The 15,877-nt window shown below is 44.4% G+C and overlaps 1 protein-coding gene across 1 annotated transcript in view; it reads right to left on the bottom strand.

Moving 5' to 3' along the window:
* The window catches only part of LOC126195755 (serine/threonine-protein phosphatase 6 regulatory ankyrin repeat subunit A), a 427,181-nt gene that overhangs the window by 92,465 nt on the left and 318,839 nt on the right, over positions 1-15,877 (bottom strand). Inside the window, exon 17 of the mRNA XM_049934383.1 lies at positions 6,180-6,302. Within this exon, the coding sequence (XP_049790340.1) occupies positions 6,180-6,302 (123 nt within the window). The remainder of the gene's footprint in view (positions 1-6,179; positions 6,303-15,877) is intronic.

Raw genomic sequence — 15,877 nt, 5'->3', positions numbered from 1 at the left:
GGGGGGAGGAGGGTAATGGGATCATCAGTCTTCTGAGTGGTTTGATACAAGCTACCATGACTTCCTCTTCATCTAACACTAAAACTTATGCTTAATGTCTTCAGTCACTTGCTGGATATGTTTGGATTTCTGTCTCCTCCTACAGTTTTACCCTGTATGGCTCCCTCTAATAATATAGATGTCATTTTATGAGGTCTTACCATATGCCCTCTCATCCTACCTCTTATTCTAGTTAGGGTTTTGAACATACTCCTTTCTTCATCAAATCTGGAGAGAAACCCTCATTCCTTATCTGTCCACCTAATTTTCAGCATCTGTCTGTAATCTTTCAAACACTTCAGTTATCTTCTTTTCTTATTTTCCCACATTTCATGATTTATTTTTACCACTGTGGTTGGAACTGCAACCATCAAATATGCCCACACACAAGCCTTGCCACAGTGACCCCGTTCTAAGAATCCATTGGGCTCTCCAGTTCCTCCTCTAATACTTAAGTTCATCCCAGAGAGTCTTCTCTCCCTCTCTCATCTCAAACCAACCACTCTCTGCACTCCTACCTACTACATGCTTCCTAAAGTACAAAAATCCAACTATCCAGGGTGTTGTGTAGTGGCCAGTTACTGTGCTCTCATAAAGAGAATTTCTGCCTTTGTGGACCAACTTAACCTCCAATAAGACAACAACCATTTCCTCCACAGACTCTCTACAGTCCCTGTTCCTTTACCATCCAGTGCCATGCTCTTCACTGTCGATGCCACCTCCCTCTACACTAATATCCTCAATGCCCATGGCCTTGCCACTGTTGAACAGTACACTTCCAGTGCCAAATGTCTCCAAACCTACAACCTCCTTCCTTGTCACCATGACCAACTGTATACTTATATACAATTACTTCTCCTCTGAAGGCATCACCTACAAACAATCTGTGGTACAGTAATGGGCACCTGTAGGGCATTGTCTCAAGCTCACCTATTTGTGGGCCATCTAGAGGTATTCTTCCTGACCACCCAGAGTCTCAAACCTCTCACCTGATTTAGATTCACAGATGACATCTTCATGATCTGGACTAACGGTGAGGACATCTTATCCTCACTCCCCCGGAACCTCAACACCTTCTTCCCCATTTGCCTCACCCAATCTTCCTCAGCCCAACAAGTCCCTTCTTCAACACCAACTTACACCTCAAGGATTGCTGTATCAGTACCTCCATCCACATCAAAGCTACCAATTACCAACAATATCTCCACTTTAACAGCTGCCATCCATTCCATGCCAAGAAGTCCCTTCCATACAGCCTAGCCACCTGTGGTCATTGCATCTCTCAAAATATGGCAAGGGTCTTCCTGACTCCTTCACATACTGAAACCATTTTTCTAAATGAGCCCAAAATCAGATCTGTGCCTACAATGCATGATATACTGACTGCCTGGCCACAAAGGAACACTTCTCTCAAGACTCAGTAAAACCCTAGCCTGGAGAACTGAATAACATTTTTGCTAGCTGCTAGTGTTTTGACTACCTCTCATCATGCCCTGAAATGAGAAATATCTTCTCCACTATCTTTCCCACACCTCCCACAGTGGTATTCCACCACCCACCCAACCGACACAATATCCTTGTTTGTCCTCACTTCACCCCTGCTCCCAACCCGTTGCATCATGGCTTATATCCCTGCAATAAACCTGGTTGCAAGAATTGTCCCATATTTTCTCCCACAACCACCTGCTATAGCCTGTCACAAATATCTCCTGCCCATCAAAGGCAGGACCACTAATGCAGGCAGACATGTGATCTACAGACATTGCAGCAACCACTGTGCTACATTCTTCATGGGTGAAACTACTTAAAAGCTGTCTGTCTGCATGAATGGCACTGCCAAACTGTGGCCAAGAGAGAGCTGGACTACCAAGTTGCAGAGCATGCCTTCCAACATAATGTGCTAGACTGTAATGACTGCTTAACAGCCTTTGCCATCTGGATTATTCACTCTAATAGTAGCTTTTCTGAACTGCACAGGCGGGAACTCTATCTTCAAAATATTCTTTGTTCCCATAATCAACCTTGTTCCCTGTCCTCCACCTGCCTATCCCCTGCTCCCACTTCATTACTATACATGTTTTCTATGTCACTAGTGCACATACATAGTCCTTCACTTCTCTCGTTTTTTCCCTCCCCTCTATGCAGTACAGCATCCCTATGTTGCACTTAGCATCATGTCCCTGAATGCTCCCACAGGCAGTACTAACATCTTTCCCTGCCCCTTCCTTGCTATCTCTCGCCCATCCTACCCCATGCCTCTTCCATACCCCAACTACTTATCACCGCTAGGCTGATGCCCATGTTAGACATACTTGCAATCGGGCCTTAGTACCCACAGTCAACAACAGCCATATGTGTGTCTGAGATGTGCATGGGTGAATGTGGATGTGTTTTCTATTGTAGTCCGAAAGCTGAACATTCCTAGCATTCTGTTTCATTGCATCTGTCTATGATTCAGTGTCTCCTCTACACGGTGAACAGCTGCTTCAAGTGGCACACTACGAAGTGATGAAGTGAGTAGGAATGTGGGGAGGGGGGAGAGAATAGCAGATATAAAACAGAGGAAAGTATACATCTACATACAGACTCTGCAAGCCATCATATGGTGTTTGGTGGAGTGGTACCCTGTAACACTGGACACTGAGAGTGCAGAGATTAATCGAATGAAGCAGGAGATATGTGGGTAGGGTTTAGCAGAGATCAAGCCAGGAGGCTTTTTGGTTCAGAGGATGTATTGTAAGACTAATAATTCGCACCTATGTAATTCAAAGAAGCTGTTATTTTGAGAGAGAGACAGAGGGGGTGGGGAATGATATGACTGCATTCACAGATGGCCCTGCTTCTGGTAGAGCAGTACACAGTCCAGTTACATTAATGTGACTACCACCTATGTTCAACATCAGTGTGCAATAACCACTCACAGATGGCAGTTGGTAGCACTAGCAGTGGAGATTACATAAAACATGTTGTGCAGGACACAGAAAAAAGTGCAGCTGTTGGCATAATGCACAAACAGAGTGATTTACAGGATGACCAAAAGGGCTTGACCATTAGCTTTCAGGCCTAGGGTGGAAGCATTTCCAAAACGGATAAGTTCATAAACTGTTTGCGTAACATGCCAGTGCCACAACTGCACATCCAATGAGTGACGAGATGTGATGTTTCTTATGAATCATGTTTTATACTCCAACAAACAAATGGCTGTTGACATGTATGGCATGAAATGTCTGAAAGTAAATACCCTGCAACGATTATCAGAAGGGTCAAGGCTGGGGGAGGGAGTGTTATAGTCTGGGGAATGTTGTCATGGTATTCCCTGGGTGATCTCATCATTCTGGAAGCCACAATGGATCAAAACAAGTATGTATCTACCTTGGAGACCATGTCCATCTCTACATGCAGTTTGGTTTTCCTTGCAGAACAATGTGATGTGTCACACAACACAGAGAGAACCAGGATGAGTTTACCATGCTCCCTGGCCAGTAAACCCCTGGTTTTAAACCAAATCGAGAATCTGTGGTGCCATCTTGATCAGGCTATCTGCACCATGGTTCCTCAAGAGTGAAATCCAGCATAGCAGTACATGGCACTGGAGTTGGCATGGCTCCAAATCCCTGTTGGTACCTTCCAGAACATTACTGACTATTTTCTTGCACTTCTCACAGTGGTCTGTAATGTGAAAGGTGGTTATTCACGATTTTGACAGGTGGTCACATTATTGTGACTGGACAGCGTATGCTTGTGATGGTACTGGAGGAGCATGTGGTGGGTAGTTGCACAGAACCAGTCTTGCATCTGAATATTCCACACGGAAATGAGCCATTTGACATGAGGTTGGAACTGACAACCAGCCAACGAGGGATAGAGATATGATGCAAATATTTCAACTCATTATTACAGAAAAGACAACTAATGAAGAATTTTAATATTGTTCTAAATATATTCCAAATACAACAAACATAACAAAATATAATTGTAAATAAAAATAGCTTTTATAATGACAGAACAGAATATGTATAACTAAAATCCCTTCACTGAATAATAATCTATTGGTAGAAAATAGAAATTTATTATCTTGCACATCTTTACAGTACAATTATACCTGAATTATCTGGAAGTCACAGTGTCATTTCACTGTTGGCCAATATACCCACAGTTTTTAATTTGTGTGTCTTTAACAATTGCACCAGACCAAGCAGATGATAGGAGACGCTCGTTTGCTGTCTAAAATTTGCCAAGTTACCTTATACATTGTTTACCTTGTTTTGCTTCCAGTGGGAAGGTGGATAGCTGAGTACACCAGTTTTACTCTGTTTTAACAAAGAAGCTTTAGTGCTCTTGTATGTCAAAAATTTATGTTTAGTTTTTATGTGACACCAAAAAATAACTACACGATAATACTGTAACTATGAAATGATACCAGAAAATGTGTTGTCTATGTAATTATACCTATTTATAAAAAAGGAATACAAAATAAATCTGAGTCCCCATTGAGATAAAGTTACACGGCAATGTGGTGCATTGCTCATATAAGTATGCTATTCTGGTTTCATCTGACAAATTCATTACATGTCAAGTACATCTTACAAGACACCACCAACATGAAACTTCCTGGCAGATTAAAACTGAGTGCCAAACTGAGACTCGAACTCAGGACCTTTGCCTTTCATGGGCAAGTGCTCTACCAACTGAGCTACCCAAGCACGACTCACGCCCTGTCCTCACAGCTTTACTTCCGCCAGTAGAGCACTTGCCTGCGAAAAGCAAAGGTCCTGAATTTGAGTCTCGGTCCGGCACACAGTTTTAATCTGCCAGGAAGTTTCATATCAGCACACACTCTGCTGCAGAGTGAAAATCTCATTCTACCACCAACATGGTTGTGGTAGTGTGGTAGTGTTCCGCTACTGAACACTAAATAGAAACAAATTCTGTTGTTTGCTATTTAAGGCTTACACAACACAATAACTTCTGCAGAGTCTTGGGTACATTGTCTACATCTACACACACACACACACACACACACACACACACACACACACACATTCTTCAAACCACTCTGAAGTGCATGGCAGAGGAACTTTTGACATGGTATCACATGTTACGGATTCTTCCTGTTCCAATTGTATGTGGAGCATGGAAAGAATGATTGCTGAAATACCTCTATGCATGCTGTAATTAGTCTATTCTTTCTTTTATTGTCCCTAAGAGAGCAATACAAGGGGGCTGAACTAAACCTCCAGATTCTTCACTTAATATTGGTTATAGGCATTTTATAAGTAGGTTTTCTCATGATAAATGTCACCTGTCTGCAAGGGTCTACCAATCCTGGTTTTTCAATATTTCCATGATGCTATCCCAAGAATCAAACAAACCTGTGATCATTTGTGCTGCCCTTCCTTGTATATATTCAATATCTCCAGTCTGTCCTATTTGGTATGGTTCACACATACTTGCGCAAAACTTCAAGATGAAATGCACAAATGGTTTGTAGGCTCCTTATAGAGTGAATGCATTTTCCCAGTATCCTGACAATGAAACAAAGTCTGCCACCTGCCTTACCTGTGACTGAACCTTTGTGGTCATTCCATTTCACCTTGACACAAGGTTTTGCTAAAACTATGCAACACTTTACTGTGGCATCCTCTTGTCATCTTCAGGAAAAAATGATGACTTGTAAGGAAAAGTCACCAAAATGCTAATGCACATGTACTCATTAGGATTATGGTAAAAAATAACCCAGTGATAGGCTACCAAATCTGGCACTGCAAAGTTCTTCTTCTTAGCTCTCTTACGCATCATCCTCTGAATTCAGTGCCACTGTTGGATCCTTTGCCTTGCCAAGGTTGTACTCTGTACCTCTGTTAATTAATTTACCAGATATGTAGATGTGGGCAGCCTCTTTGATAATACAGTTCCAAGAAGAGGTAAAAGTGATGAGCATCTTGACATTTTTGAAGCCTATCCCTCAGCAACAGCTTCTGTCTTGTTACAGGAGCACTCTTACCTTCAATCTGTCACTCTGTACATCAATAATGATGGTGTTAATATGATTATTATGTGCAAAACAGAATAACTAGAAAATTATATGTGCTGAAAACAAGATTTATTAGAAACACATGTATCTGACTAAAGTAACTAACCTTGTTATATTTGTGGCCCAGTGGGAGTGTAAAACCAATCCATACTGGAGGGCACACTAAGAACGCAACAAACAGCAACATTGTTCTCCATGCTGCCCAGTTTAAACTTCCTTGCCAGAGTTCCTGAATCACAGAATCAGCACCACTTATCAAACTTTAGTTGCAGACATACAGAATACCTTACAATACATGATTAACATTTTATTTGTATACTAACAAAGGAAATTTCTGGATGGTATAACACGTAAAATAAACGAAAGGCAACTACCTACTTAGAGCTGATTGATGTGTGGTGCCTAGAAATATGCAACAAGAAAAGTGTAGGTCAGAAATCAAACCCACATAAACTCATACATTTATTTTACTTGGATTAATGTCAGAAGTACAGTTCCAAAATAAAAAATAAAAAAAATAAAAAAATTAAAAAAAATTAAAAAAAATAAAAACAAAGGTTAAACATCAAACCGGAGAAATCAGCTACTTGACCAAAGAACAAACAATGCACTTCACCGGTTGGTCTCTTGTTCCTACAAAGGTATTCACACTAGTTTTCAAGCTCTTGCTCTTTCTCGACCAAAAGTGCATACATTCACAGACAAAACCAAATGCACACACTACTAGCTGTGGTGAGAGACAGCTTGCTTGTTTATTTATTTATTCTTTGCCCATGGACTCTAAGCCCAGTCTGATGACTGTTTTTAAGGAAAATGGATACACTGAGAAACAGATCGTCGGGCTGTGGAATTAGAACCGTCTCCGGAGGTGTTCGATGAGGAACATAGATCTGTGGCCTTTCTTCCTTATGCTGGAGGCTTATCATTTAAGATTGGACGAATTTTAAGGAGTTGTTATGGTATATTACATTAGATTCACAGTTTGGTTCATTAACAATGTTTTTATTAAATAATTGGCACCTTATGAATCTGTGAATGACAGATTGCATTGATGTAACTATATATTCTTGTTTTATTAGTTATTATTACTATACAGAACAAGGTGATACAGGTAGTTAATGTGGAGTTGACCTCTGTTAAGTTGTTTCATGTTTTACTAGTATATTTTTTTTTTTTTTTTTTTTTTTTTTTTTTTGTGGTTTTCGGGCGCACAACTTCAATGGTCATTAGCGCCCTGACTACTCTAAGAATGCACCGCGAGGCACAAGTTGACAACAACAACTAAAAGGGAAAACACAATAAAAGACAGACTGACAGGCATAGGATTAAAAAACATCATCAAATGTCCTTAGCGAGGTTTGTCAAATTGATAAAACAAAGAACACGAGCAGCTGCTCGTGGGTCATCCGCTAAAATGGCATCTAAAGTAGTAGGCAGGTTAAGATCGAGGCGCAGTGTTTTAAGATCGGGACAGGACATTAAAATGTGACGAACCGTCAGCAAGTGCCCACATGGGCAGAACGGCGCCGGCGCAGCCGTCAGCAGATGGCGATGGCTGAACCGGCAGTGTCCAATTCTTAACCTTGCTAAAACGACCTCCTCCCGCCGAGAAAGGCGTGAGGAGGACGTCCAAGCCACGGGAAGAGGTTTTAAGGCCCGAAGCTTGTTGTCGGTAAGTGCAGCCCAATCGGCATGCCACAGCGACACAACGCGCCGACAAATGACCCTGCTAAAATCGGACGAAGGGACACAACAAGAAGCTGTCCGAGGCTGGAGGACCGCAGCCTTGGCCGCGGCATCTGCAGCTTCGTTCCCAGGGATACCGACATGGCCAGGAACCCACATAAAGCTAACCGGCGTACCGACGTCCACCAGCTGCTGAAGAGAGCGTTGGATCCGGTGTACGAAAGGGTGAACCGGGTACGGATCACTGAGGCTCTGGATGGCGCTCAGGGAATCTGAGCAGATGACATAAGCAGAATGTTGGTGGCGGCAGATGTACAGAACAGCCTGGTAGAGGGCAAAGAGCTCAGCTGTGAAGACCGAACAATGGCCATGGAGCCGGTATTGGAAACTTTGTGCCCCGACAATAAAGGAACACCCGACCCCGTCATTGGTCTTAGAGCCATCCGTATAAATGAAAGTCATGTTGTTGAACTTCGAACGAAGTTCCAAAAAACGGGAGTGGTAGACCGAACCGGGGGTGACCTCTTTTGGGAGCGAGCTGAGGTCGAGGTGAACGCGGACCTGAGCCTGGAGCCAAGGTGGCGTGCGGCTCTCGCCCACTCGAAAGGTTGCAGGGAGTGAAAAATGAAGGTGTTGAAGGAGGCGACGAAAGCGAACTCCAGGGGGTAGCAAGGCAGAGACATACAACCCGTATTGAAGGTCAAGAGAGTTGTCAAAAAAGGAACGATAAGAAGGATGGTCGGGCATTGACAGTAGCCGACAGGCATACCGACAAAGCAGTATATCGCGCCGGTAGGTGAGTGGCAATTCGCCAGCGTCAGCATGAAGACTCTCTACGGGACTGGTATAAAATGCTCCGATCGCAAGTCGTAAACCCCGATGTTGTATGGAGTTGAGGCGGCGTAAGATGGATGGCCGTGCAGAGGAGTATACGAAGCTCCCATAATCCAGCTTGGAGCGGACGATCGACCGATATAGACGAAGTAGGACGGTTCGATCCGTTCCCCATGACATACCACTGAGAACACGGAGGACATTTAAAGAACGGGTACAACGGGCGGCCAAATATGACACATGTGGAGACCAGCTAAGTTTCCTGTCAAAGGTAAGGCCTAAAAATTTGATTGTCTCCACGAGTGGGAGAGCAACGGGACCGAGTCGTAAGGACGGTGGGAGAAACTCTTTGTAGCGCCAGAAGTTTATACAGACCGTCTTCTCGGCAGAAAAACGGAAGCCATTGGCGACACTCCAGGAGTAAAGACGGTCAAGAGAACGCTGAAGACAGCGCTCCAAGACACGTGGACACTGCGCGCTGCAATAGATGGTAAAATCGTCCACGAAAAGGGAGCCTGATACATCAGCTGGGAGGCAATCCATTATTGGATTGATCGCGATGGCGAAGAGAGCGACGCTCAAAACTGAGCCCTGTGGCACCCCATTCTCCTGGCGAAAGGTGTCGGACAGGACAGAACCCACACGTACCCGAAACTGTCGATCCATTAAAAAGGAACGAATAAAAAGAGGGAGGCGACCGCGAAAGCCCCATGTATGCATGGTGCGGAGAATGCCCGCCCTCCAACAGGTGTCGTAAGCCTTCTCCAAATCAAAGAACACAGCCGCGGTCGGGCGCTTCCGCAAGAAGTTATTCATGATGAAGGTCGACAAGGTAACCAGATGGTCGACAGCAGAGCGGCGCCTTCGAAATCCACATTGTACATTGGTAAGTAGGCGGCGAGACTCGAGCAGCCAAACCAATCGAGAGTTAACCATTCGCTCCATCACTTTACAGACACAGCTGGTAAGCGAGATAGGTCGATAACTGGAAGGCAAGTGCCTGTCCTTCCCCGGCTTAGGAATCGGGACAACAATAGACTCGCGCCAGCATGCGGGAACATGTCCCTCAATCCAGATGCGATTGTATGTACGAAGAAGAAAACCTTTACCCGCAGGAGAAAGGTTCTTCAGCATCTGAATATGAATAGAATCAGGCCCTGGAGCGGAGGACCGTGATCGGCCAAGTGCGGTTTCGAGTTCCCGCATGGTGAATGGGGCATTATAACTTTCACAATTCGAGGAGCGGAAGTCACGTGGCCTAGCCTCCTCGGCCTGTTTGCGGGGGAGGAAGGCAGGGTGGTAATGAGCGGAGCTCGAAACCTCGGCGAAAAAGCGGCCGAAGGCATTGGAGACAGCCTCAGGGGCCACAAGGACTTCATTCGCGACCTTCAAGCCAGAAATTGGGGAGTGGACCTTAGTGCCAGATAGCCGGCGCAGGCTACCCCAGACAACAGAAGAAGGAGTAGAACTGTTGAAGGTGCTGGTGAAAGCAGCCCAGCTGGCTTTCTTGCTTTCTTTAATAATACGACGACACTGAGCACGTAATCGTTTATAATTGACACAATTCGCCACTGTAGGGTGGCGTTGAAAGGTGCGTAAAGCACGTCGACGAGCACGTATAGCGTCCCTACATGCTGCGGTCCACCAGGGGACCGGTACGCGACGTGGAGAAGAGGTAGGGTGAGGGATGGAATATTCAGCAGCAGCGAGAATGACTTCCGTGAGGTGTGCGACCTGACGATCGCAGCTTGTGAAGGTTTGATCCTGAAAGGTCGCCCTGGAAGAGAAGAGCCCCCAGTCTGCCTTGGAGATGGTCCAACGAGAGGAGCACGGAGAGGGAGTATGCTGCAAGAGATGGATAATACACGGGAAGTGGTCGCTCGAATATGTATCAGCAAGGGCATACCACTCAAACCGGCGTGCAAGTTGGGGAGTACATATAGAGAGGTCTAAATGGGAATAGGTATGAGATGTGTCCGAAAGAAAAGTAGGGGCGCCAGTATTGAGGCAGACAAGATTGAGCTGGTTGAAAAGGTCTGCTAACAAGGAGCCCCTCGGGCAGGATGCTGGAGAGCCCCAAAGAGGATGGTGGGCATTGAAGTCTCCAGTTAACAAAAATGGTGCAGGTAGCTGAGCAACAAGTTGCGTCATGTCTGCCCTGGTAACGGTAGATGACGATGGAGCGTAAACGGTACAAAAGGAAAACGTAAAAGTGGGGAGAGTAATGCGGATGGCAACTGCCTGCAGGCCGGTGTGCAACGTGATGGGATCGTAGTAAATATCATCCCGGACCAGCAACATAACCCCTCCATGAGCTGGGATACCTACCACAGGGGGTAGGTCAAAACGCACAGAGGTGTAGTGTGCCAAGGCAATTTGATCGCATGGGCGTAGCTTCGTTTCCTGGAGGGCTACGACGAGCGGACGATGCGAGCGGAGCAGCAACTTCAAGTCCTCTCGGTTGGAGCGAATGCTGCGAATATTCCAGTTAATAAGTGCCATCGGAAGAAAAGGAAGATGAGAGAAGGGGTCACCTCGAAGGCCGCTGAGGGCCTGGCTTCGAGCGAGCACTGCCGCCGCTATCAGTAGGCGGACAGTCATCGTCCATTGGTTCTATAGGTTCATCGGCCATCTTGGGAAGATGGCCGGGAGGGGGAGCTTCCTCCGCCGGTGAACGGCCAGATGTTCGGCTACCAGCGGTGCGGCCAGGCGAAAGGGATGACGGCCTGGGGCGGCAACCGCTGGGTGGCGCAGGAGAAGAAATGCGCCGTGGCGGAGAAGGAGAACTGTGCTTCCTATTAGCCTTCTTGGATGGTCGTTTGGTGGAAGTACCGGACGAAGGCTGGGAGGTCGAGGTACGTAGGAAGTCTGCACGGGACGGTTCCTTCTTGAAGGCCCGTGCATCTGACTTCTGGGTCTTCGTCTTAGCAGAAGCTGATGAAGGGGCTGGTGTCTGTGGGGTGATGGGACGAAGAGGAGACGTCGACCGCGCGATCTTAGCACTGGCCGAACGGACGACCGTGGTGCTGAAGGTCAGATCGCATGTCTGGGTTGCGACCTCCCGGGTAGTCCGAGGAGAGGCGAGGACAGTGCTGTATTTCCCCGCTGGGAGCAGCGTGGGCTTCCTACTAGCCAATAGCTTGCGAGCAGCCGAGGTGGACACTTTCTCTTTGACTCTAATTTCCTGGATACAGCGTTCTTCCTTATAGACAGGACAGTCGCGGGAGGATGCGGCATGGTCACCCTGACAGTTCACACAACGAGGAGACGGAGGTGGACAGTCACCCTCATGGGCATCCCTGCCACAAGTGACACATTTAGCCGCATTGGAACAAGACTGTCGAGTGTGATTGAAACGCTGACACTGGTAGCAGCGCGTAGGTGTCGGGACATAGGGGCGAACAGAAATAACCTCGTAGCCCGCCTTGATGCGCGATGGCAGCTTAACACTATCGAAGGTTAAGAAAAGTGTCCGGGTCGGTACAAGGTCATTGTTGACCTTTTTCATGACCCGATGGACAGCCGTCACGCCCTGCTCAGCGAGGAAAGATTGAATCTCCTCGTCAGTCAAACCGTCGAGGGATCTAGTGTAGACCACACCACGAGACGAATTCAAAGTTCGGTGAGCCTCCACCCGGACAGGGAATGTGTACAGGAGTGTGGCCCGAAGCAGTTTTTGTGCCTGAAAGGCGCTCTCAGTTTCTAGTAATAAGGTACCGTTACGCAACCTGGTACAAGATTTGACAGATCCGGCTATGGCATCTACGCCCTTCTGGATAACGAAAGGGTTGACAGAGGAAAAATCCTTTCCGTCCTCAGATCGAGAAACTACGAGGAACTGTGGGGCAGGCGGTAGTATTTTTGTCACTGTTGGCTGGTCACGTTTCCGTTTATGGGTCGAAGTCGAAAGCGATGGAGTAGAATCCATTGCGGAGGAATCCCCCATGATTGCCAGCGTCTCCGATGGCGCGCTCCTTCCTTGTGGGGACCCTCTCAGAGGGCACTCCCGCCTTAGGTGAATGTTTACACCTCAGGTCACACCTCCCGAGAAACAGACGGAGGGACCAATCGGCATGGTCAGAAGGTATCAGCTCAGGCAATCACCCCTCCCCGGGCCTGGCCTTTACCAGGGGGTACGCGCGTGCCTTACATGTCTACCCAGGGCGGGGACTTACGCGTTACCCCGTCACCGGCTACGCGTGCGAACGCGTGGGTCGGCCTTCAGACACGCACAGGGAGGAAGGAAGAAGAGGAGAAAGAAGAGAGAGGGAGAAAGAGGACAGACTGTCTCAAACGCCGAGGCGGAGACCAGAGAAGGCAAGGAGAAGAAGGCAATGAGAAAGCAAGGAGAAGGAGGCAAGGAGAAGGCAAGGAGAAGAAGGCAATGAGAAGGCAAGGAGAAAAAGGCAATGAGAAGGCAAGGAGGAGTCAAGGGAAAGAGTAAGGAAGACAGTGAAGTGGAGAAGAGCAAAGAAAGGAACCAAGAAAAGGAAGGAAGAAACGAGAAGTGAAAAACCAAAAAGACCACGATTATAGGTCGTGAAACCGTCCGTCTCCGGACGCAGGCGCTAACTACCCCCGTGAGGGGGATGGACTCCTTTTAGTCGCCTCTTACGACAGGCAGGAATACCTCGGGCCTATTCTAATCCCCGGACCCGCAGGGGGGTTACTAGTATATGACAACATATAAATAAATATTTTACCTTCAGTTTGCACTCATCAGTTTATGACTGTGATTGTTTTGCTCCAAATGTTTCACAAACAGACATTGACATTAGTGTTATCACCTTTTCCATATATTTAAATACTTCTTGCTTAGTGGGAATTCGTTTTGGCATATTACATTAGATTCACAGTTTGGTTCAATAAAAATATTTTTATTAAATAAGTGGCACCTTATGAATCTGTGATTGACAGATTGCATTGATGTAACTTCATATTCTTGTTTTATTAGTTACTATTAGTATATGGAACATGGTGATACAGATAGTTAATGTGGGGTTGACCTATTTTAAGCTTTTTTAATGTTTTACTAGTGTATGACAACATACAAATAAATATTTTACCTTCAGTTTGGATTCACCAGTATGTGTGAGTCATTGTTTGTTCCAGATGTTTCACAGGCACTGAAATTAGCATTACATCATGATTATCTGTGCATAACATGTGATACTGAGGCCCATTTAGTAAGTTCTTTTTTATGATTATATGATGTAGATCTTTTGTTCTCTAGTTTACATTAACACAGTGTGCAACAACTCTCTCATCTTATTCCTTAATTTATCTTTAACTTTGACATTATTCGCTGTACTGTTCAGTATTGTTACTGCATATTACCACTGTATATGATACTTACACTGCCCTGTGTGTTATATATTTCACATAGTTATCATTGTTGTCTTTATAAAGGGGCCTGAAGATTGAGTAATGTAGTGCTGAAACAAGCTAGTCAAATAAAGTAGCAACTGGAAATTTAGACAGTTGAAGGTGTTTTGATTCAACATTTTATAATAAACAGCCAAGGTGCTGCAACCTTTGGTACAAATATGCACTTACAGATATTTTTCTTTGTGTCCAATGTGTGTTCCAACAAATTTGCTGTTAGGTTCTGTTCTTTTTATATGCTACTGTTCATTCCGTTGGTGCTTGCTTTATGTATCATACTGTTGATTACTGCTTACATTAGTGTTTACTGTCAAATTTTGGTATATGTGTATATCTTGTAAGGGCTTTGTATTTATTTTCACAAAACAGAGTATTTTATTTGTGAAAAATTTATACATTTTTACAAACAATAAATGAGATCCACCATCATCAAACCCATCATCCAAATGATGTGTATGTATACTTAGTCAATGGTTGCATAAAGGGCACAGCAATTTAAGGCACATACAAATTCTATAAAAAAGCTATCTGAAAGCTTTGTTCAATAGAGGAGGATTAAGAGAAAAAACAAAAATGTTAATTCAGAAGAACTGCTTCAGTGCAGGGTTCATAAAGGTCACCCTAAAGCACTAAAATTAAATATTTTCTTATTACCATAAGCTTATAGTTGGTTCATTCTGCAAAAGAAACTATTGTTTTTCTTATGGTCAGTTAGTTAGAACATTTATACTAATTGTTATTGTGACTTGTCCCAAATCTGTGTGTAGCAACATACAACAGGATTTCTGAGATCAATAAAAATTAAATCAATAGAATATAAAAGTACACTACACTACGGCAAAAAGTTTGAACTGGTAATCATGGATAGCCAGAGTACTGTGAGTTAGAAACTGTGTGTTATTCACTGAACACTACAAATAATCATTTGGCATGAGGTTAAGTGATTTACTGTTCTTTCAGTATCCTTTAATACACAGGAACTTCTCAAGTATTTATTGAGTTCAGACAATGTAATGTTTACCTTTAAGAGCAAAGTTAATTTATAAACAAAATTTTATAGATCAGTTGACTGAACAGTTAATATGTGACAAACATATAGATACTAAAAACAAAAGCATCTTGTGAGTATTATTTCAAACAGTAAGGTAAATGATCAATATTTTGTCCCCACACAGATCCAGTTCCCATACTTTAGTCTTTGTGAATGCTTAAGTGCTATAGCCAGTCTTTGTTAGTGGTGAAGCATTGGTGTCAAGATTTCTGTGCACATAGGATAGCTTTGTTTTATAACATAAACTGCAGTGTAATGTATAACTGCAATCAGAGCCAGCTCTACCATACTGTTGAATTAGGTAGACACTTCAGAGTGTTCAGATTTGTGAGGTGGAAGTTCATGAAATTTTGACAAATTTTGTTTTCGGTCCAATTACATTATTAGATGTTTTGCCTCCTGATCAGCATAATATAAAAGTATTACTCTTGTGGCTACACAAGAAGCATTAGTCATGAACTAGGTGCTCGCCTGCTCACTAGTTGTGAGGGTAATACATTCATGACAATGAACTTAAATGTATGTCTACATCCACATCTATACTCTGAAAACCTCTGTGAACTGCATGGCATAGGGTACTTCCCACTGTATAGTTATTGTGCTTTTTCCCATTACACTCACATACAGGGTGCTGGAAGCATGAGTAGTTAAAAACCTCCTGTGTGCACTACGTTAACATAATCTTGTCTTCTTGGTCCTGTGGAAGGGATATCTAGGGGATTATACTAAATTCTTAGATACAGTACTTGAAGTTGGTTCTAGAAACTTCCTAAGAAGGCTTTCACAGGACAGTTTGTGTGTATCTTCAGGTCTGCCAGCTCAATTCTTTCAGCATTTCCACAACATTT

This window comes from Schistocerca nitens, chromosome 7, assembly GCF_023898315.1.
Source record: "Schistocerca nitens isolate TAMUIC-IGC-003100 chromosome 7, iqSchNite1.1, whole genome shotgun sequence".
NCBI classification, from domain to species: Eukaryota; Metazoa; Arthropoda; class Insecta; order Orthoptera; family Acrididae; genus Schistocerca; species Schistocerca nitens.
This window is presented reverse-complemented; position numbering and strand designations above follow the sequence as displayed.